Source organism: Lineus longissimus, chromosome 7 (genome assembly GCF_910592395.1).
Source record: "Lineus longissimus chromosome 7, tnLinLong1.2, whole genome shotgun sequence".
NCBI lineage: Eukaryota > Metazoa > Nemertea > Pilidiophora > Heteronemertea > Lineidae > Lineus > Lineus longissimus.
This window is the reverse complement of record NC_088314.1, coordinates 6,199,208-6,221,150: the sequence shown is the minus strand read 5'-3', so window position 1 is coordinate 6,221,150 and position 21,943 is coordinate 6,199,208. Positions and strand designations below refer to the sequence as shown.

At 39.5% G+C, this 21,943-nt stretch overlaps 1 protein-coding gene across 1 annotated transcript in view; it reads left to right on the top strand.

Moving 5' to 3' along the window:
• The first annotated feature begins 620 nt into the window (after positions 1-620).
• Positions 621-21,943, top strand: part of LOC135490757 (calcium/calmodulin-dependent protein kinase type 1-like) — a 32,208-nt gene continuing 10,885 nt past the window's right edge. Inside the window, exons 1-4 of the mRNA XM_064776216.1 lie at positions 621-812; positions 2,354-2,488; positions 10,493-10,567; positions 19,856-19,994. Of these exons, the coding sequence (XP_064632286.1) occupies positions 688-812; positions 2,354-2,488; positions 10,493-10,567; positions 19,856-19,994 (474 nt within the window). The 5' untranslated portion in view covers positions 621-687. The remainder of the gene's footprint in view (positions 813-2,353; positions 2,489-10,492; positions 10,568-19,855; positions 19,995-21,943) is intronic.

The window sequence follows — 21,943 nt, the reverse complement described above, 5'->3', positions numbered from 1 at the left end:
GTGCACCACGTTTCTACAGGGTGTATCTTGTCTCCACCCGTAAAAAATGTGTCTCATTTTCACATGGTGAATACCTGATCATTTTCATATAGGGGTTGCATGAAATCAGAACACCAGACCTGAAGAGACAGCAGATACTGTAACAACCATACCATAATATGCTGCCACAACCACACCTGATAATACAGCATATACATAAATGTATATGCTGTCACAACCAGACCTGATGAGATTGCAGATGCTGCACAACCAGACCTGATGAGTTTGCAGTTACTGTCACAACCGTTAGAGTAACCAGACTAATTCACCATGGTGAAGTATAGTGAAGTTCTGACAGTTCACCATACAGTGCATTGTGGATTTATGCCTCTCATTATTTTCATGCCATTTGGTTCTGGCAATGGTGTCTGCTTGATGCATGATCATTCCCATTGCGTTCGTATTTTGGCGCCAAGCACATCAATTCTCTCATCTAATGAGTAAAAAACCAAAGCTATTTGTAGTCACCATGGTAACTGTCAAATACCCGGAAGCATTGAAAATGTAGTCATGTGGCCAAACTAATCAAGTATGCTAATCAGGAGCGCCATGTTCTGACGTCACAGAGTTTTCGCAATCAACTCAGAAGACGAAAAGTACACTGTCACTACACATGTGAGATTTCTAATAGTCAATGTTGTTGCCAGAATGAAACGCTTCATTGTTGGTAAAAACAAATGTGAAAATACGGATAGAGATAAATATATATTAGATATGGATAACCCACCGCGGGAAATCAAAAAGGCCTATGACATGACTACGGTCTTGGGAACGTAAGTATTTATGTACTGGCTATCATGATATCTACATACATTGTTGTACACCACTGTACATACTCGCTGTACACACTGTGCAATGTACTACGGTCTTGTACATGTATTGCAAATATGTAAACATTGTATTCTCTTATTTGGAAAGGTGTCCTTTCCTTGATCTCTTTTTATGTAGACTAAATAAGATCATGTCATATTTTGGAACGAGTTTACAATCCCCGATCACACCCCAAAAAAAGGTCATCGGTTGACTAACCAAGCACCACTGTTCAATGGATTTATAGTTGAATGCGATCAAACTACGTCATTTCCGATCGGGGATTCTAAAGTTTAGCCCATATTTTTGCTGCCTTCGTTTTGACTATTATTACTCTGTTTTTTGCAGTGTAAAGAGTAAGTAAGTTAGAAAGCATTTAAAATTGTTCGAAATGCAGTTTACCTGTGAGACATTCTATTTATCACAACTGACAAAATTTCTGTGCCGAAATATTGCCACATGACCTAGTCTGGTTACTCTAAGCCTATATCGGAGATTTAAATCGGTCGTTCAAGGGGCAAATATCTTGGCGCCAAAAACAAGACTGCGGCCATGTTCTGGAAAATGACGTCATACCATGTAAAATTCAAGAAGGACGTCCTCGTGTCGCCGATGGGTCGGGTACTTGCGGGGACTTGAGACAGGGTCGTGGGATTGCTTATTGGCCACAGTGAAACTGTTTAATACCAATAGGCTTGGTTGTTCCTTTAAGATGAAAGGGAACGTAAATGACGATACATTTAGGCCAATAGAGTGATTACTCATCTGCCTACACAAAATAAATGTTTATATCATGATAGGTAAAGTGCTTGGTCTGTTGTTGGAATTCTAACAGTGACATTCAAGCTTATTATTGAGCTCTGAGAAGTCCTGTATAGTTGATTGATTCTATTTCTACGACAGTTTGGGATTTCTAAACCAACATATTGCTTTTAGTATTATACTCCCTACATGTACACATAGGCTTGTACTAACTGGAATACTTTTTATGGGGCCAGTGTTGTTATTTGGTTCACTATTATTGATTGTTGAGAGCAGAACGTTGAATATATCTTTTAAAAAGAATGCAAAGGGTCCTTACGGAGATTCCAGTTGAGGAGACATTGCCTGTCTTAAAGCTGAGCTGCCTCATACATTTTAGGGTTAACATTGAGGACAGTTCGCCTACTGCATGTGAACTGTCACTGCACTACTACTACTACTAGGAAAAAAAGTTGCTAGTGCTATGCATCCTTAATGTGAGCCATACATTGACAATCAATGGCCAGTGACGTCTTTGCATGCAGCAAATCATGAAGTGCGTGACAGGTGTAAGGTGTAATTAACACTGTATTAATAAGCAGTTTCTCAATTGCGCATTGTTCGATCACTTGATAGCATGCTCAGATAACAGGTCCATTTCCCAGATCCGTGCATGCCTAGGCAGCATATCTATGGGCTTTTCTTTGATATAAATGTAATGATATATATCTTTCATTAGAAATATATTTTTCTGTCTTTTCAGTGGTGCTTTCTCTGAAGTGAAACTCGCTGAGGATAAACTTGAAAGTGGAACATTTAGAGCAATAAAATGTATTAACAAGAAACATCTCAAAGGCAAAGAGGAATCACTAAGGAATGAAATAGCAGTCTTAAATAAGTATGCATTATTTATCTCTATTCATTATTGAAATGGGTGCTTGCAAGAACTCCGTAAGCACAGCTTTGGTGGTATTGGGTTTCACAAAATGGCTGCAATGATGTCATCCAATGATTGTCAAGTGGCCCCGGGCAAATGGCGTGATATATATTTTTTAGCAGTCTTCGTAAATAAATAGACAGTCAGTATAGAACTGGGTATCAAAACCATCATCCTTTCAAAAAGAATTGCCCAGAAAAACCTCCACTTTGTAAGGTGCGTTCAAAGATTTCAAGAATACCCAGTTTTAACACCGACAGCATGTTACATGTACTTTACTGATGATCGTATTGATTTTGATTTTAAAGCCTCGATTACAAAATGTCTGGCTTCAATGAATAGAAAAAAACCCTTGGACGCTAGTGGAGCTTTTTCGATTGGTACTATCATGCACCAATTGACAGCTGAAATTAAAATAAATGGCATTATCAGATACTTATCCAGGTGAACATGATGTTCTGGCTCAAAGCTTAGCATGACTTCACTGATTTGGCCCGGCTTTCAACATATCCCACTGGAATTCAATTATTTTGACTTAAAGGGTGTTTTTATTGAGAAAACTACATATAGCATATGTGGGAATTTTTCTCAGTACAACTCTATCAAATGTGTGTATTTCTATGCATCATGCAGCGAATCCCACACAGTGAGTTTCACGCTTGATTTGGTGGCATTCAGAAGATTTCATGAAAATGGAAATGGCTGGGCTGTGATAGAAAGTTCAGATTGGTGCAAAACTCAGATTGGTTGTACGGGATTTTCTTGATATTACTTGTCTGTGTGGGCCATCCCAGGTGTCTGCATGAAGTCTGAGCCATGCTTTTTACTCTGGGTCGCATTCAAACTGTGTAATGTTACTGGTTATGTGTGATGCTTGCCGTACAAAGCCTGTGGTTTGATCGAGCAAATTTGAAACTTAAAGATGTTGCCAACAATTAGACCCTATTCAATGGAAGTTACAGGCTTACATTTCAAGACATAAGCTTAAAATTCAGCTGAGTTTAGATTCTACTATCATGACTTTCGGGAATATCATGCATGTGAAATGGGTGTGTCTCAAATGAGATTGAAAGACGAGATTTTATGTTTACTATAGCCCGAGAGATTGTAATTAGCAATGTATATTGTTAGTGTTTATGGATGGTTTGTTGATATTGGCGTGTTTGTGTTCTGTTTGATGAGGTTTTATTTCATGGAACAATCTTCAAGTGAAATTAGAGATGGCAGCTTACAGGTATGAATTGTAGTTGTAATTTCCTTTCATTCAACATGTCTTGTTTAAAGGGAGAGTATAGGCAAGGGGTAGGAGGTCAGGTTGGCATAGTCTTCATCATGTGACAACAAAATACAATGTATACATGCACAGGAGGGGTCAGACTCAGAGTTGTGTTTGATTCAGTAATAATCATATTCCTCATGCAGCATGAATTGTTTCAATTTATTGTGACATTGGATACTTTCAGACTCATTGATTCACTCAGGAAGTTGTCATGACTATAGACCTTTATGTACTTTATATCTGCAACGGTTACAGGAAAATTCGTCCCAGGATAATTCGTCCCCGGAAAATTCGTCCCCGCAAATTCGTCCCCGGAAAATTCGTCCCCAAGGAAAATTCGTCCCTGGAAAATTCGTCCCCGAGGATAATTCGTCCCCGAGGATAATTCGTCCCTGGAAAATTCGTCCCCGGAAAATTTGTCCCCGAGGATAATTCGTCCCCAGAAAATTTTACAAAGTTGAAAGTTTCTGACTTTACTTTCTATGACTCTTTAGTCTTGTCGAATGGACTGTAGTAATAACTACAACTTTCGATTTTTCTCATTCAGTGTAACATCTCTCTTTACTAGCTAGTTACCTACCCCACTATTTTCATAGTAGGTAGAGGTAGGCAGGCGAAATATTTTATTGAAGAATTTAGAGCTTTTCTTTCATTCTGACCAGTAAAAATACTTATTTGAAAAAATATAAATTATTTCGCCTGCCTACCTCTACCAACTATGAAAATAGTGGGGTAGGTAACTAGCTAGTAGGGTAGTAAAGAGAGATATAACGCTGAATGAGAAAAGTCGAAAGTAGTAAGTAGTAGTTATTACCAGAAAGTAATGTCAGAAACTTTCAACTTTTGTTAAATTTTCTGGGGAGGTATTTTCCAGGGACGAATTTTCCTCGGGGACAAATACTCCGGGGACGAATTTTCCTCTGGGACGAATTTTCCTCGGGGACGAATTTTCCAGGGACGAATTATCCTCGGGGACAAATTATCCGGGGACAAATTATCCGGGGACGAATTTTCCTAGGGGACGAATTTTCCGGGGACGAGTTTTCCGGGGACGAATTTTCCGGGGACGAATTTTCCTAGAGCCCTCTGCAACACAGCACATACAGCTTCTACATACTTCTAGGTACAAAAAATTGGGCAGGATATACAAAATATGATATTGGCGTTTAGGATGGACAACTCCATAAACAACATTGTACCGCTGTCTGCTTCCTGGTCTACACACTTCTTCATTTCCATTTAGCTAAAAGCTACATGTAACCGAGACAGTTGATCCTATGAGATTGTCGGAAAAATAACGGCCAATTTCCACATGCCAATATCAAGGGAAAGATAATACATCGACAAAATGTCCAAGAAATAGACATACTAAGCTGATAAAAAATCAATAAATGTTCGTATTGGTGGTCGAGACAAGTGTGTTCGGATCGCAAATCGCTTCTAGTTCTTGATAGTGACGCGTTGTGGGTGTGCAATGTATTCCAAGGTATTCAAGGTAGAGACAAGTTTGTTGGGGAGACTATTGCTTCTAGTAGTAGAAATATCCTGCTGGGGTGATGTTACTCGATGAAACAATCCATATAAACCAGTACTTTAGAACAGTTTGTAAAAGCTGCATTGTAACTGCTCAAGTTCAGACTGCATGATAACTCATTTTGCTTAGAAAAAGCAGGCATCCAGCTTACATCTAAAATACATTTATGAGAGTGCGATGAATTACTTATCAGCACCTACCTACTTGATATTCTGTGCTAAGTCATGCAATGTAGTCGATAAACTTGACAGCTTGTCAAAAATAATGCACTGAACATTTTTCACGAACCTATATTTTAGTATGAAAGTACAACTGTTATGCTTTGTTATTGTTTGTATAGGAGGTCATGAACGATAATTTATAATCCTCTAGTAAAATATTTACCTGCCATTGTGAGCAGGACTGTAAAATTTACCATTAACCAACAATTGAATATGAAATGCTAAATAAATCATGGTGTAATAAAGTCTATACTGTCCATTTATGATTTATTTGATATTGGCATTGAAAGTGATAAATAAATATTAAATGATATGTAAACAAGACAAAAGGCTGTTTAAACTAGAAGTCAAATAGTTATCCACTTGACAACCCATTCCAGTGACCGCAGTACAAATATTATCAGCATAGACATCGATCGCAAGCTTACATGTCGTAATCCCGATACTAGCATAAGCCATCTGAAAGCTTCTGTAGAACAGCACAAATTATCAGTTGGATGAAGCGGGCAATTTTTACAGTATTTTTCACAATCTGTTTTACATCAGCTTTAATTCCTACGCGTCCTCATCAGCAAATCGAATCCCCACTCGGAAGCTTTCATCGTTTCATATAAACGCAGTTTACCAATACCATGTAGTGTCAACTAACAGTAAACCTTTCATCACCCGCGATTGTTTGCTGGTGTTCTCACTGCGTTTGTATCATTCTCCATAGAGAAACCATACATCTCGTAGCCATTCCAATAGACTTCATATCGATTTCCTTTTACACCGGCAAATTGTCTGCAGGCTGAAAATTGCTGATCACAAAAAGTGCTTTTGTGATATTGCCGGGAGTAGAGAATACCCAGCGTGCAACAATCTAGGATCTAAAAAAAACGCTTCGAATTGTAATAGTCATAATTTCGTTGTTTGAACGTGTTATTTTAAAGGCAAAGTTAGGAAATGAATTATTGCCAACAAAGAATTGGAATGCTTGAACTTGATAAATGCTCCAACATTTTGTTCATATTTGCCCACTTTTGTTCAAAAAAGTCTACGAAATGTTTGATGTTTTGAATGATGAAATCCGTATCAATTGATTTCGGTAACTACATGAAGATGGGATGGGAGAAGGGAAACCCACGTACAGAAAGTTCTGGGTTCAGTGTTAAAGTATGATTTTATTGATACATGTAGAGAATTTTGCTCTTGATGACGCAAGTTGTCAAAAGATTCTGTTACTCGAGAATTGCTTGAAAAAATCTTTTCACAATTGTAATTTGGAGGTTATTTGCAAAATAAACGATCCACAAAAATACAACCCTTGAAGATTTTGTTGTTGAGGGTTCGAGGTAAAGGTGTAATTACCAGTGCTTCTGGAAGTCCATTATTTATGATGTCTGCTCTCAGTGTCTGCGGTGATCTGTGAAGAGTGCCCCACCCATGTCATTTATGACATTTTGCCGCTTTCGCGTGACTACCTGTAGTCAGAATGAAAAGGCTAGCACTCTAGCGATAGCCTGGGTAACCGAGAGAAAAAATGCCACTGAAGTGGCTCGGTGAGACATGTATGAGAGTGAGTCAGAACGGTTACAGCCTTCAGGGACAATATTGAAGATGGTAGCCCGCACTCGCTCACCTTTGATGACAAGCAGGCTGTGCCTGTTTATTCTTTTAGAAGATTATTACATATCGTACATGTATCAGCTGGTATTTGAATCGGAAAGTTCACCAGCAATCATTGATATGGCAAAAACTTGCTAAAGAAGTTAATGTGTTGAAATTGCATACATTGAGTACACTGACCGTTGTATGTTGCCTGCACCTACACATTTGTGTGAGGTTTCAAATGTTTCAATCGATGATGAGAGCTTATATGGAGATATCTGCCGATTGAAAAAAAGATCGTTAGAGCTTGTTTACTGATACCTGGTCTATATCACAATCTATTGGTCTAATTGATTGACATTTTGAGCTTGTTTCTCATGCATTGGTAATGCTGGCGTGGTAGGGTCACTTGCTTATTGAATGTTAGGAGTAAAATTTATATGCTCATTTAAAAAACAGATATTTTCACCATCCCCATTTCTCCCTATTCCCTAAGGAGACACATGTATCTTGTTGCCGGGCTTGTCACATTTACCTTGATTGTCACTCAGTCTGGCTACATTCCTCTCCAGAAAACATCTCTCCCTTTTCCCCAAATGCGAGATGCTATTCCTTTAGCCAGAGCCGATCACATTTACTTTGAACTTGATTGTGACTCTGGCTATACATTCCTCTCCCAACCATGACTGGCATCATTTGTGATTGCTGCTGATGGCGGCAGATGCAATTTGGTGACATCCGACTGACATTTCCTCAATCCCAAAGTAACAGTGCGGAATTAAAAGCTTCCTCCCCATTGTCAGAAACGCATAGCAAAGAAACGACGTCAGAATGTTTTCTTTCGTGTAACTAACAGCATGTTGCATGATGGACATGAACAAACACTTGATCGCCTAAGCCGTTGTCATACGACCCGATATTATCTCAAACGATAACCAAGAAAACTTTCTCGCTCTTCCCTTGCTTTGAAATCTGAACTAGTCACCTTTCTGTACAACGTCTTTTACAAGTTTGTTTTCTCCCTCTGAACTCACTTTCTGATTGGCATTTGTATTTTTTGTGCCTAAATGCAGTTGGCAGTCTGCTCATTGGACTTAATAGCAGCATAGGTTTCAGAACTTTCTGAATATTGGCACTGATGGAGAGAGAGAGAGAGCAGTGGAGAGAGAGCGCAACTGAAATTCAGTTGAGAGCAGTGCAATACAATTCAAATCTCTCGATCAAACTGCATACCTTCATGTTTTGGTTTAGGCTGAAACCACTGCTGTAATTGTCCACAAAAATTCAAAATATTAGATCAATTATTGTGCAAATATTCATGACCTAAGGTAAAGTTGGTTTATTGAATGGTGGGCTATGCTAATAAAAAAAAGCTTTACCTAATCTGTTTTTGCGTATAAGAACGATAATTTGTGGATTTAGAGCAAGTGGTTAAGACTTTTGCCACATGCCTGGTTGTTGGACATGGTGGTTTATCAAGGCTTTACGACAGAACATTCAAGTCACCCTCCCTGTTGCATTGTAACTTGTCATGCACCACTGTCCTCCTGTCTCCACAGGGATCTCTCTGGCTCACATCTTCTCGTACATTAAGACCAGAGTTCGATATCCCTCCTTGGTGACTTGTCACCCAATCACACCAATTTGTATGGTTCTGATAGCTTGTCAGATTTCTCTATGGGGAATTGACAGTTGGGAAGTGGTTGACCCTCGATGGCAGAGTTGGTGATCTGACTGGCAGTGTTACTGTAATCAGGTCCTAACTTCCCTAGTTCAGATATCGCCCCCAGCAGTTGCCCCCTCAAACCTTATGACTTGTAACCATATCACATCAATCCGATGAGTTATCTCTATCAGGGACAGAGGACCATGTTCATTGCGATGTGACGGATTGGCTTATCAGATTTCTTTGTTGGTTTGGCTTTGGCATGTTCCAGTAGCATTGATGGAGTCAGTTAGCAGACTGGCCTTGTTACTTGTATGACCATTTCAATTTAGAAACCATGCAGTTATTCGCCAACAGACACCGCATCCCAATATATTTGTCAGCAGAGATACTGACGTGACTGTGTGGTTCCGAGCTACTCTCTCTGATTATCTTGTTACGGCAGCTCAATTTGGTTAGTATGGACACTCTCGGAGCCACAGGCTGCCTTCAGGGAGTCAGACATTCCATTTCCACATATGAATCATGTATGTGGGATTATGTGTGTCCCCAGGACATATGGCTGCGTGGCTCAAAATTATATTAGCTCTTTAGAAGCCTGTGGCTTGGTCTGAAGCAGAACAAACATCTAGGAATGTGTAAGATGTTCATCTGTGGCACATTTATAGTAAATTTTGACCCCATCTTCTGGAAATTGTATTGCGGAGGTGACAATAATGCTGATTTACAGATGGAATCAAGGATGATATTTTGTTGGCCAGATATTGAAACATCCCTGGTCTATGATCCAGAAAACTGCACTGATACTCTCTGAAAACTTATATGATTGGCAAACAAGAAGAAAAGGAACAAGAATTGCCGACACAAATTTCTTGGCATTGGTTTGGTTAAGATAAAATATATGACACTTCTTCATAGTGAGCATATCTACTGGATACTTCTTGTAAGGTGATACTCGGTACTCGGATTACTGCACTACGGCATTGTGTATTACTGCATTTTTACCCTCGATTATACGAACTTGGTACCCCTTGAAGAAGAAAATGAAAAAGAACTACTAAGACAGAATTTCTACAAGAAAACAGATAATATGATAAAAAGTGCTCTCATTCAGTCAGTTACCCGCCACCCTCGTGGGATATTCATATTCGAATTGCAGCAGCTGTGCGGCTGTGTGATTTGTGTCAGTTCTTCCTGATATAAATTATGCATCGAGGTAATTCTACATCCATCATTTCCTTAGGGTGGATGACTCGATTACTTGGGCAATTCATTATTATGTGATTGTGACTAAGGTGTTGCAAATTCTAATAAACTCTGTCTGAGCTTGGCCTAGCAAATTTGGTGGAAATCGATTTTGGCGGTTCATGAGTTTGGTGGCAACTTGCCAGTGTGCGTAACTCTGACCATATGACCTTGACTTTTGACCATATGACCTTGACCTTTGACGTTGTCAACCTTTAAGGGCAGTCAGCGGGTAGGCCAAGGACCTGGAGAAGAAATGGAACGAACAGACAAACAGGCAGACAGACGACAGACAAACAGTCCTCAAAGTATAGTATGATACAGTGAAGTTTATACTGCACAGCTTTGATCCACATGCTCCCCCCCCATTGCATATATTTATTTATCTGTGATTTGTTGTTATTAACCATGAATTCTCTTGTCTTTTCAGATTACAACACCCAAATATAGTACGACTTGTAGATGTTTTCGAAGATCAAAAAGTAGTTTATTTAGTAATGGAATTGTAAGTATGAATCCTTTTTTTCATTTAGTGGTCTTACCAAACTCGTTCCTCAACTTCATATTTTAGGATCCCACAAACGGAGGTTTTAAATGGCTGCTACCAGCAATATATGCTGGGTTGTGGTAATCGCAGATATCTGCAACAAGAGTCCGTGTTAGCATTAACCTGCAATCAATATCGGACCCTGCAATCATTGGTTTTACCTGCAGACAAGAGATCTTATTGTCAATGATTATAATCGCAGTTCACAGCAACAAAAACTGCTCATTTTTGCAGCACTTGAGTACAAAGCGAGCATATTTGCATCTGTCCACCTCATATGATCTGCCTTATTTGAAGTTGGCCATAATGTCTCATGTCGAAAACTAAATTAGATTTTAATCTTTCTGGATGCTTGAATTTGCTTGGCAAATAAAAAGCATGACCTCGGGTAATATTGGTGTTGTGTCTGGCAATTTCATATTGCATCTGTAAAAGGATTATGAACTTCTAAATTTTGCCGTGGGCAAGTTCACATACATGTATCTGGCTGCTTGGGGCAGTCTTGCACTATCACCCTGCCTTCCATTTGTACCAGAGAGAGGTGCACCGCTTGCAGTCACCAGTATAATACGTGAACTCGGAGAAGCAATAGACTATAGTAAAAATATACCACCAAGTAGTGGTGTAAAATTTTAACTGATAGACTTTTAAAAAACTTGTTAAATTTGTTCAGGTAAGCTAACTGCACAACCTACACGTTAGCAGTACTTTTGTTAGTGGAAACCCTATCGAAAACATTTTACGCCTACATACATCATTCTGTTTGCCCAGACAGTTCCTGACCATCTGTTGGCTATACCGGCCTAGCCGGGGGTGGTGGTTTCAGAGCATGTTACCAGATGCTGCTAGAAAGATGCTATTTCCTCAAGGAATGTACCTTAGAATTTAGGTATCCTTACATAGTATTTACGTTTCATAATGTACATTTGTATGTACATGTAATACATTATATAACATATTTATGCCTTACTGTGCTTGTTCAGTTGATACTTTACATAGGCTATAAGGATGCAGGTTGAAGGATGATGTATGTAATGACCATGTTATGATTGTGAATTAGCCATGATTTGAGTTGATAACTATTGGCTTCTTATCCTCCAATGTACAAGTTGCCAGACTACCTCTTGTTGCTCATCAGAGTCATGGAGTTCCCATTTTGTGAGATTCGTATGATTTTCAGACATACAGAACCTAAGAAATAAAGATGAGTGATTGTGTAACACTACCTGCATCCGGTTCCATCATTCCCCCTGGGTAGAATCGAATGGAAGGCTGTGTTCCACCCAGAGCTACACTTTTGGCAAAATAGTCACTCTTGTCACACTTGCTGACATTCTGTACTGGATCTAAAGCAGGGAGGAAAAGGTTACAGAATCAAAATACAATTTGAACATCAAAAGATTTCTAAAAAACCACTTGGCATAATCGGAAAAGGTCAGTCTGTCTGTCAGATCAATCTCACAGCACTTTGCAATTCTAGCATGGTGTTTGTTCTTGGCAGTTTTCTCCTCAGGAGGTTTCAACATCATTGTGTCCCCTAAAATTGTGATATTATATTCTTGAAAAGTAACACTACACAGCTGCAACATCAGTTCATTTGAACATCGATCTTTTAGTCTGGATCTAATCTGTTGGTCGGTGATGAAAAAGGCTATAACGTGGGTATCAATTATTGTTGACTTTCATCTGAGTCACATGATGGACTCAATATGGCTTCTGGGGCTATAAATATACCCCACGCAACTCTGCAGTATAACAGTAATTCAAGGAAAATCAATTGGCCTAATAGCTGGAGGAGCGTCTTGTCATGCCAACATCCATTTTTTCCATGATTGAAACTGATGAAAATTAGGAAATGTAAAAAGCAATTGCTTCTTATTTGGGTCGAAGAGTGCAGTGTGTGCCCTTCTGAATATGCCTCTACTGAAATTCGTGAATTTCAAAAATAAAGATTTTGCAGTTAACATCTCCCCGTTGACTCCTCCCTTACCAGCTAACAAGCAACAATTCCTTCCAGAAATGACCTCTTGGTCCATAATTTAACTCAGTCTAATCATGAGACATGGCAAAGATCATCATGAGAGTGATCCTGGTCTGCCCAGTACCCATTAAGAGGCAGTATCCATCCGCCTGGGACCAATAAACTCACAAATTGCAACCTTCCTGATCATGTTTCAGAGTCCGTATATGACGGTACATAGAAAGGGCTGTCCTCTCTAACTAGCACAGGGAGACATCATGATCGGGCAAGCACAAGATCCAAGGAAGGGTGGGGTCGATATTATCAGTTGTGTCCTTGGTCCTCATGTGTGGATGTGTGATAGGTTACCGTCATCTGTCCCCTAAAAAGACTATCTTTATAAATTCTAAACCCAAGTTAACGTAAAGCTGTGCACCTGATTCACCAATTCTCATAATGTTATAAAGTAAGGTTTAAAATCCCGAGAAAGCAATAATTAATTTAGTTCTTATTACGCTCCGGTCAGCATCAAGTGGGGTACTTTGATGTTGTTCCTTAATAAAATGTAAAAACTCCAGGGAAACCTTAATTAATTGGATTCTGAGTGACGTATCTAAGGTTTAGCTGGCACACTTCTTGTCAATCTTGTCTCATTTCTGTTCTGGAGATGTTCTTTGAATGGGTTTGCGGCCTGATATTTGTCTTTGACTTGGTCAGTTTTTGCTGTCATTTGTCAAAGAGCCAATCAGATGACAAGGAAATTACGATTTTGTTGTCTTTCCCTGAGAAATTGGCAGAAATCATGGCCGAGGTGAACTCTTCCGGTGAAGAAAAAGCAATTATGGTGTTTGCATGGCCTTGCCTTGCTTATCCAATTGGAGTGTTCCAAAGGTTGGTTAGAAAATATCTTTATATTTCCCTATAAAGTTCCACTCCATAAATCTCGGAACACCGCTGAAAATAAGATGCTCTCCTTATCCACGCATGGTTTCAAAAGTTCACCCACCTCTCTCAAAAAGATCAAAGCCCTTATTGATCGCCTGGTGCCTGAGTAGGTCATTTGATGTGCAGATTCCTCGTGGAAATTATGTCGTCTTCAATTATTCAGGTTCCGTAATTGGTGCCCAGAAGATGGTTCAATCATTTGTCATTGCCGAAGCTGATTGATGAGAAAGTTTCCTGTAATTTTTCTTTTTAATCAATGACCTTGTTGCTTTTACTTCTTATCTTCAGCATTTACCTAGTTAGACTTTCACATTGATGCTTTTGCTTCTTCTATTGCCAGTGATGATCACTCTTGTTGCAGGTGCCAGCGATGACCACTGCAAACAAGATATTTATTGCAGGTCGCTGTAACAAAACTCTATGGAAAGCTTTGCCTAATGATACCTCTTCTTAGGTTGACCACAAAGCATTTCTTTGCTTTTGTGGTGTATAAACAGATGATCATAGAAAGACGGAAACCATGATTAGGAAAGACAAGGCCGATTGATGTTTAAGATGTATTGTTTCGGTGTTGCCCAGTTTCACTGCCCTGTGTGGTTGAGATGTCGACACACCTCAGGAAATCAGTACAGGGAGAGATAGATTGGTAATCACGGTTGATCTATATTGGCATTATCTGTGCCACTGCATTAACTGCACGTCTGTCATATCATGATGAAGATTACTGCGATGCAGCATATTGATAATTTCGACCTTGGGGGAAATCAATGAGAATCAATATGTCAGTGTAATGAGGTTGAGGGCACGGAATTGTCCCCAACACGTTACAAGGCGTCACGGTAATTGCAGCAAATTTGTTTTCACCTTTCAAGGGTATAGAAAAATGACACCACTCAAAAGAGTTGTATTGGCTTATTGATTCTTCACCGCTCAAGGGTTATGAGCACAAACAAAGATGGCCAAGGATTGCCCTGCTCCACCAAATACTAGCGCTCTGTAAAGATACATCTCTAAAGCAGTGAAGTCTGTTTTTGGTTATTTGACTTCTATTTCATTCTGCCTGACATTATCTTCTGTTCTTTTCATTTGTCTCTTTTCAATTGGAATTTCCCCTCCTAAGAGTTAACAGTGATATCTCAATCTGCTGTAGAGGCCTGGCCTTTCAAGGGTTGCTGTGAAGTAGTTTACACCTTTCAAAGGGTGGATGAGAGTCTGTTTCTACATTGCCTCTGGGTGTGGGTATCTTGTCAGGTGCCCAGATGATACAATAATCAGATATCGGAAACCAATGGTTACTGAAGTTTAGCATTATATTGTCTACATGACAAAGCAATCGAGTTAACTTTCGTGATCATCTATGATTGGCACTCGATTTGTCTCTTGTTAAAGGAGACTAACAGGCAGGACCATGTGGCCTACATCACTCAAACGGTCTAGTAGACAATGATATTCAACTTTCAAGGGTTACTGAAGTAGCCATCACCTTTCAAAGGAAAGATGAGAGTCTGCTGTATATGCCCCCTGGATGTTGAGGTGCCTCGATGATACAATCATCAAATATATCAGAAACCAATATTGCTGCACTTTCCTTTGTATGCGCTCTGTCATTATTGGATTCATGTGTATCTTGTTTTGCTGGGAGCAACAACATCGCAATGCATCCTGCAGTCTGGTTTCAAGTAGGCTTGCAGGGTTAATCAGAAGACACCCCAAGGAAATCTCCAGTTAGGCTGATTGTCTGTCTGTAACAGCAGGCAGTGGTAGCTTCTCTGTCAATAACAAAATGTGTGGCGCACAGGGAGAACATGGAACCCAGGAACACAGAAACCAGGGTGCATCGGGATGACCCATATAGTCTGGGTCACTATACTAAAGTGCTTGGCAATGAAACGGTTTGGTCCATCAGATTCGCTTGAAGAACAAGGAAGTTGACTAAGAAAAGTGATTGCTAGTTCGTGATAACACGGACCTAAGACGCACATGTCATGTATCGAGTGAAAATAAACACTGCGTATCAAGCATGTGAATACCACTTGTTTCATGCTGATATCGAATATGATACTACAAATTACCTGTTTTATCGATCCAGTTTCTAAATTGCATGCTGGCTGTTTCAGATTTGGCAGGTGTTGGTGGAATGGCAGTTTACAGATTTTGAAGAACCAGAAGAGTTATAAACAATTTGATGCTGATGATGATAATTAGCATTAGCTTTAGCGAAGAAGATTTTATGATTCGACTTCCAGATCTTGTTTGCTGTAATAATTTTCAACCTTCTTTCCTAACCCATTCTGTAAATATTGATATATATAATATGGCTCATCCCGTTGTCTCAACTTTCCAAATGTCACCATCGAATGATCATCAAGCCAGCATTTGTCTTATCCACCTTAAATTTGTGTTGTCCAGTTTCATGGATATGATTAACCAGTTTCATGGTTATATATATGTTTTAGAGACTCAATTTTTTTAATCAATCTGTTTTACCACTATCAAACTGTTTTAAATCCAAATACATGTATTTGCTTCTAACTCAATTGTAAAGTGCCTTGGAGCATGCTTAGCTTGTACAAGGCACTATAATATCCGGTATTTATTATTATTATTATTATTATTATTATTATTATATTATGAGAAAAAGGTTTATGCCGTAGAGAAAATTTAGAATGTTCAACCCTTATGCAACTTCATAAGATATTCCATTATGTACAGCATTGCCAATGTCACTCGAGAATTTCATTAACTCAAGCTACTCGCTATGATTAAGAAAATATTATGAATGGACACAGGATGCTACATGAATTTTTAAGACCATGGAACGGAAATTTATTACCATGGGTAACACAGCAGTCTTACGTGATGAGATCTAGAATGCTTGTGAAAGTTTTCTTGGTGAATTCGTCTGAGGATGAGATCTCCATTGTCGTGAATATGGCCAAACTTGGCTCTCCTAATGTATTCTCCAATAAGCTGAATAGTTTGCCCATTCTGTCCACAACTGGCATGCTCAGTTTAAGAAATTGTCATTTGGTTTGTATTATTTGAATATCAACTGACCTTTAGTTGCTGCCTTGGGTGAGTCTGGTGACCTCATATATCTGTTCGATCAGTACATCCTGGTGTCATTGCTTTATTCACATCTCTAGATCCATTTATATGGCTTAATTGAACAATAGTCAATTATCATTATGGTACATCCGGATCTGATGGATAAACATCTACAGGGTGTTGCAAAACAAAAATACAAATTCAGGCGTGCGTTAGTTGACTTTGAGCAATGCACTTTCGTCTCTTTGCGTTCAAAATATGATAAACATCTTTATATTTGGTAGCATAATATTTTTGCGTCATAAGTCTGGCTCATGTGTGTGCTGAAATGACAGCTGCCACTGATACCCCAGAGTGGAGATCCTTTAGGCCGAAGTTACATAGGCCTCATTCGTTCATTTACCACGAGTCACTTTCCGGGTTTTTCTTTCATTCCTCGGTGAATGCCACCACAAGGCCGTGCTTTTACAGGGGAACGAAAGCAAAAGGGGAAAATGAGTCCTGGGAAATGAACGAATGAGGTCTATGTAACTTCGGCCTTAGAAGACAATTGTTGTGAAATGCTTTTGTACTCTGTTCAGTGAAAAGGGCTATACTAAACAAAACAACCGCTAGTACCTATTCCTTTCACAATGTTTCTCTGACTCTGTTACACTGTATTTCAATAAATCTGAGGGTCTTTGTCCTGTTTTTTGAGACACCCTGTATCAATATAAATGTCCACGCACCTCAATCCATCTTAATTTGTCTGTATCTTCTTACAGTAATCAGGGTTTTCTCACATTTAACAATGGTCTTCTGTTATCCAGGATTTCTCATTGATGTATCCATGGCAGCACCTTGCTGTGCTCATGAAATTTTCATGTCCTCAAACCCACCTTTTCTGAGCTAAATAACTGGTGATTGAATCTTCGGATTCTGAGAACATGAACATGCCCATCTTGATGTGTTTTCCACGAATTTAGTCAGTTCAGCGCATCATTATAATTTGATCTTAATGGTTTTAGTGTGCTTGGCAATAATCTATTGATATTCAAAAATTCCAGGTGATCGTCTTTGGATTCTGCACAACCAGTGTTGATAACAGAAAAGATCATTGAGGGTATACTCACCCACTGTGGTACCTAAATTGTTACGTTGTGAAAAATAAAGGGGATGTACTGTACCATTCTAAACACAACCAACATTTTCTGTGGAGCAAATTACTCTGAAGAAAATAATATCGATATCGGTGCGACATTAAAAATTTTAAAAAACATTTAATCAATTTAAGAACATTAGCGAAATTAATGTGGCTCCATTGATTTTGTTATTTGTTAGCTGTGTATCATCAGGCAGTGGGTGATATATTGAAATCAATAATGCAGAAAAGACGATGACGGAAACGATTACTTGTGAAATCGAAAGCAAAATTGATTTTGATGTGTGGAGCCAGTTCTTTGCTCAACTGTACAGAATTTTGATCAACTGAAGTGCTACAATAAAAAACCTGGTAACAAATATTTTTGGCCAAAATGGCAGAAGACTGCCCTCTATTGACTGAAATCAACAGCATTATCCTACGTGGCAGCAGTCTTGAAATATTAAAAATGCCCTGAAAAGCAATGACCTATATAATCAGGAAAGAAGTGCTTAACGCTGAGGAAGAAAGATAAACCCCTGTTACGAGTCCAATCCCCCATCGCTAGATCTTCACACTGCTTTCTGACTTCCAGCAGTATGTCTTTCTCCCTCTGTTGATATTGGGTGTTAATGACATCTTCTCAATATATTGATTGAGACATATTAGCACCCGGGTAGGGGACCATCTGGTGCGATTCTGCCATGTCTCCTGGCACCCGACTATTCACGGCGTCTTTCTCACAGGCAATTGAGTGCATGCATGGGGTGTAGTACTGTAGTTCACATAGGAGAGACGAGCTCTGGAATTCTTTACCCGTGTCATCACTGATTTTGAGTAAGTTGAAAATGACTTTGAAATATCATATGATGCTTGGATCACTCTCAGATCTGTTTAGATCATTTGAAAACAAATTCACCGACCTAGCCTGCTGTATCCAAGACTTTCAAACTCCATCGCCATGGCATGATAGATGAAGAACCGTTTCATCTAGTATTTGTTCATGTTTGTATCCACTAATACTGACTTTGACAAAAACTTCCCAACCACTCCCGCTTAATCCAAGACGAAAGTGAAACTCCCAAGCCAATTGCGAAGTTCCCACCAACGAGAAATCGTGTTAACCTGGTTGCCAGGGGCGTTTTCTTACCTTCGTTATTGTTCAGATTGGTGAAATGCTTCACGAAATGAAGAAAAACTGATGTGTAGTAAGTCAATTAGTTACTCAGGAGAGAATGAAATAAAATTGTGCCGCAAGAATAGTTTAACCATCAGAGACGATGGATGCATTCGAGGACGATTCAGTCTTGTTTATTCCATTACTTTTATGTCATTAATGTCACTGAATCCTATTTGAGGATAGTTGGTATCATCTGGTGCAATTTCCACGTAGGCATGTTGCGGCAAACCAAAAAATAGCTTTCCCCTTTAACATTGTTGAAGTCTCAGAGGTGTGTATTTTCAAGATGATTGATACGGCCATTTGGTGGGCATAGCTCGTGATCAGCACTCTCTGGTGCTATACCGTGTGTTGTGATTTAACGTAGTTTGAGATTGAAATTGATAAAAAAGATTGAGTCACCTTCCGAATTCTTGCTGGAATATCTTCTCAGTGCTAGCTTGCCTCTCCATAAACTGTTTTGCCTAAATGTCTATTCCCAGTCAAATAAACAACGACATCTAAAGACCGATTTCCAAGAATAACAATTCTCAAAATTACCTCACAAATTGCTTGAGATGGGGCCATAATGTTATCATTAAACTTTTGAAATAACCATGAAGAAGTCTAGAATGTGCCACCTCATTTCACTCCACCCACACCGTTTACAGTTCAATCATCTATAGTAATCAATTATTGGATTTGGGCGCTGTTCGTGATGCTGACTCACCACAGCACATTTATAAAATGTCACCCTGATGAAATAAAGTAGTTTTGTGATACAGCAAACACGAACTCCCGCCCTCTTTTTGCAAGTAGGTCTTATGTATCGTCTTCTGCTTAGCCCACCACAGTTCACCATACCAATGTTGCATCTATGACGAAGTATGCCCTGAGGGTCAAATTCGACATCCAAAATGGTGTCCTCAGTTAAGAGGTCATCTCCATATGACCTCTGACTTGGACTAGTGATGGGGATTGACTGAATGTGTTCTTTTCTTGATCTCTTTGCAGAGTAACCGGTGGGGAGTTATTCGACAGAATCGTAGAGAAGGGTAGTTACACAGAAAAAGATGCCAGCGTGTTGATAAAACAAATATTAGAGGCGGTAGACTTCATGCATGAGAAGGGTGTTGTACATAGAGATTTAAAGGTAAGGTTTGATTCATCGTGAGATCCTAAGTTTATTGGTCCTGAAAACACGATTTTTGTGGCACTGCGAGCGCTGTTGACTTGCCGTGAACGAAAGTAGCGAGTCCCGATTGATGATGGCGCCAAACTGAGATTAGATTGTCAGAATCACGAGTGTGCACCAGCAATTGATTGCCAAGGATTTCAGGAGTCTGGTGTTTCAGTGTAAATCAAATCTATCGGAATTATTCCAAATGATAACTTGACATCACATTAGAAACTTTATTGGTCATACACTGCTGGTTGCGTGCGTTGGCCAAATTCAAGATCAACAACAAAGATAAAGACCTAAAGATAGTTCACAATCTTATGAACCCTGACACGGACATCACTCAATACCAACCTACTAGTTGATGCACTATGAGAACCTCTACCTGTAGTGCTCTAGGAGTAAATGGCAGGCTAACTATACTTAGCCTCCTTTTATAGGTGACTTAAGTCTTTAGTCTTAAGGCATACCACCAGTGTATACAAACTGCAAGCACTCTTCATTTCAAGTTCTAATCTACAGACTCCAAGCCTGACATCAATGCACTTGTCCATATCTCGCATATCAAAATATTGATTTAATGGAAATTATTGCATACTGAACCTCTGGAGTCAGACGATATCATTGTGTTCCAAATACCAAGAATCACATCCACTGCAGCATACAATCTCAGACTTTCGGACCAAGGCGTGGATGGATATTTTAGTGTTTTTATGACCAGCTGCCACATCATTCAGAAATGCAAATAACCTTCTAATGTGCCTGGCAAATGAAATACGTTATCCATCACTCTCATAGTTCGTTACTTTTTAGCTCACCTCTTAGCAGAGGTGAGCTTATCCCATACCGTGGCGTCCGTCGTCCGTCGTCGTCGTCGTCGTCGTCGTCGTCGTCCGTCGTCGTCCGTCGTCCGTTAGCAGGGCACGTTTCGTAACTGTTAGAGCTATTGAGTTGAAACTTGGTGCACATGTACCCTTATGTAATGACACCTTGGAGACCAAGTTTCGGTCCGATTCGTTTCATGGTTTGGCCACCAGGGGGCCAAACGTTAAAAGTGAAAATATGCAATTTCTCCCTTAATAGTAGTCGGGAAATTTTGAAAAAAATACGGTAGGTACTTCTAGCAAAGGTGCATCATATATCCTCCGGGTTTTTGATTTGACCTCCTTTTCAAGGTCACAGAGGTCAAATGGTGTAAATTGGCCGTTAGGATGTAACGATGGCACGTTTCTAAACTGCAATGACTATTGATACCAAATTTGGTACACATTTACCCCTTAGTCAGGTGATCTCAGGGACCGAAGTTTGGTCCAATATGATTCACCACTTGACCACCAGGGGGCAAAATCCAAAAACCTTAAAAATGTGATTATTCCTTAACTTCTTGCCCGATTGCCACCAATTTGATATCATGGGTACATCTAACCACCATACAGTATATGTCACACAGGTTTTTTAATTTGACCTTCTTGTCAAGGTCACAGAGGTCAAATGGCGTAAATTCGCCGTCAGGCCGTTACTATGGCACGTTTCTTAACTGTAATGACTATTGATCACAAATTAAGTAGGCCTACACATGTACCACTTGGTCAGGTGATCTCAGGTACCGAAGTTTGGTGCAATCTGATTTGCCGTTTGGCCTCCAGGGAGGGGGCCAAATCCTAAATTCTTCAAAATGCCATTATTCCTAGTAATGACTTGCCCGATTGGCACCAATTTTATATCATAGGTACATCTAATTCTAACAACCATTCAATGTGTCACCCGGGTCTTCTTTGATTTGACCTACTTTTCAAGGTCACAGAGGTCGAATGTACTGTAAATTGGCCAATTTGGGGAAATTGTAATTGCTTGGACCTACATCAAACCTAACACTACATGACACAATACCATGCTCTTTATCCATCTTTCCTCCACATGAG